Source organism: Acanthamoeba castellanii (assembly GCF_000313135.1).
Source record: "Acanthamoeba castellanii str. Neff unplaced genomic scaffold scf7180000084722, whole genome shotgun sequence".
Lineage (NCBI taxonomy): Eukaryota > Discosea > Longamoebia > Acanthamoebidae > Acanthamoeba > Acanthamoeba castellanii.
In genome coordinates, this window is record NW_004457490.1 from 96,336 (window position 1) to 97,066 (window position 731).

General features: G+C 51.6%; 1 protein-coding gene across 1 annotated transcript in view; it reads left to right on the forward strand.

Moving 5' to 3' along the window:
- Positions 1–495: 495 nt before the first annotated feature.
- The window catches only part of ACA1_155060 (uncharacterized protein), a gene marked incomplete at both ends in the record, with an annotated part of 1,749 nt that continues 1,513 nt past the window's right edge, over positions 496–731 (forward strand). The window contains one exon of the mRNA XM_004340551.1: positions 496–515. Coding sequence (XP_004340599.1) covers positions 496–515 — 20 coding nt within the window. The remainder of the gene's footprint in view (positions 516–731) is intronic.

Sequence of the window (731 nt, forward strand, 5' to 3'; positions counted from 1 at the left end):
GACCATCAAACACGCCGCCCTTGTGCACCGTTCTCCATCCATCTGCCGACAGACAATGAGAGGAGAGTTCAACTCACACACGGCGCCAGATGGTGGCAACAAAAAAGAAAAGAACAACAAAAAGAATAAGAATAGTAATTGTACTGTAGTGGTTCGATGGGTGGCCGATCTTGATGGGATACGAATTGTTGGCCGTCGGGGCGCTCGGAGTCGCTATCTTGTCGAGCCGCCCTGCACACACGCACGAGATAAGTGAATTTCTATATATATACATTTATAAAACTGTTTATATGTTATATAAATGTGGATATGTTAAGCGCAAAAGCATGTGCACATATATGTGCGGTACCGTACCGTTGATATAAAAGCGAACGCCTTCGTTCGCATTACGGAAGGTGACCGCCACGTGGTACCAGACGCCTCGCAGAAGGCGCCTGCCGCCTGTGAAGCAACTGCCGGCAGCGCACAGCCTGGGTGGCGAGTCATCATCGAGCTATGAGCCTTAGGCGACATATGTGCCGTGTCGTGTGTCGTGTTGCGTCGTGTGCGTTGTGTGCCTTGTGTGCGTCGTGTAATGTGTCGTGTACGTACCTGACGACTCCCCTGCCTTCGGAGGCGTGGCGCACATCGAATGCGTATCCGTCGATTTTGCCAGCAGAGGCCTTGTCGATGATGCGTCCGTCGTTGATCATGTTGAGGTTGATCCACGCCATCAGCGTGTAGTTGTCCTC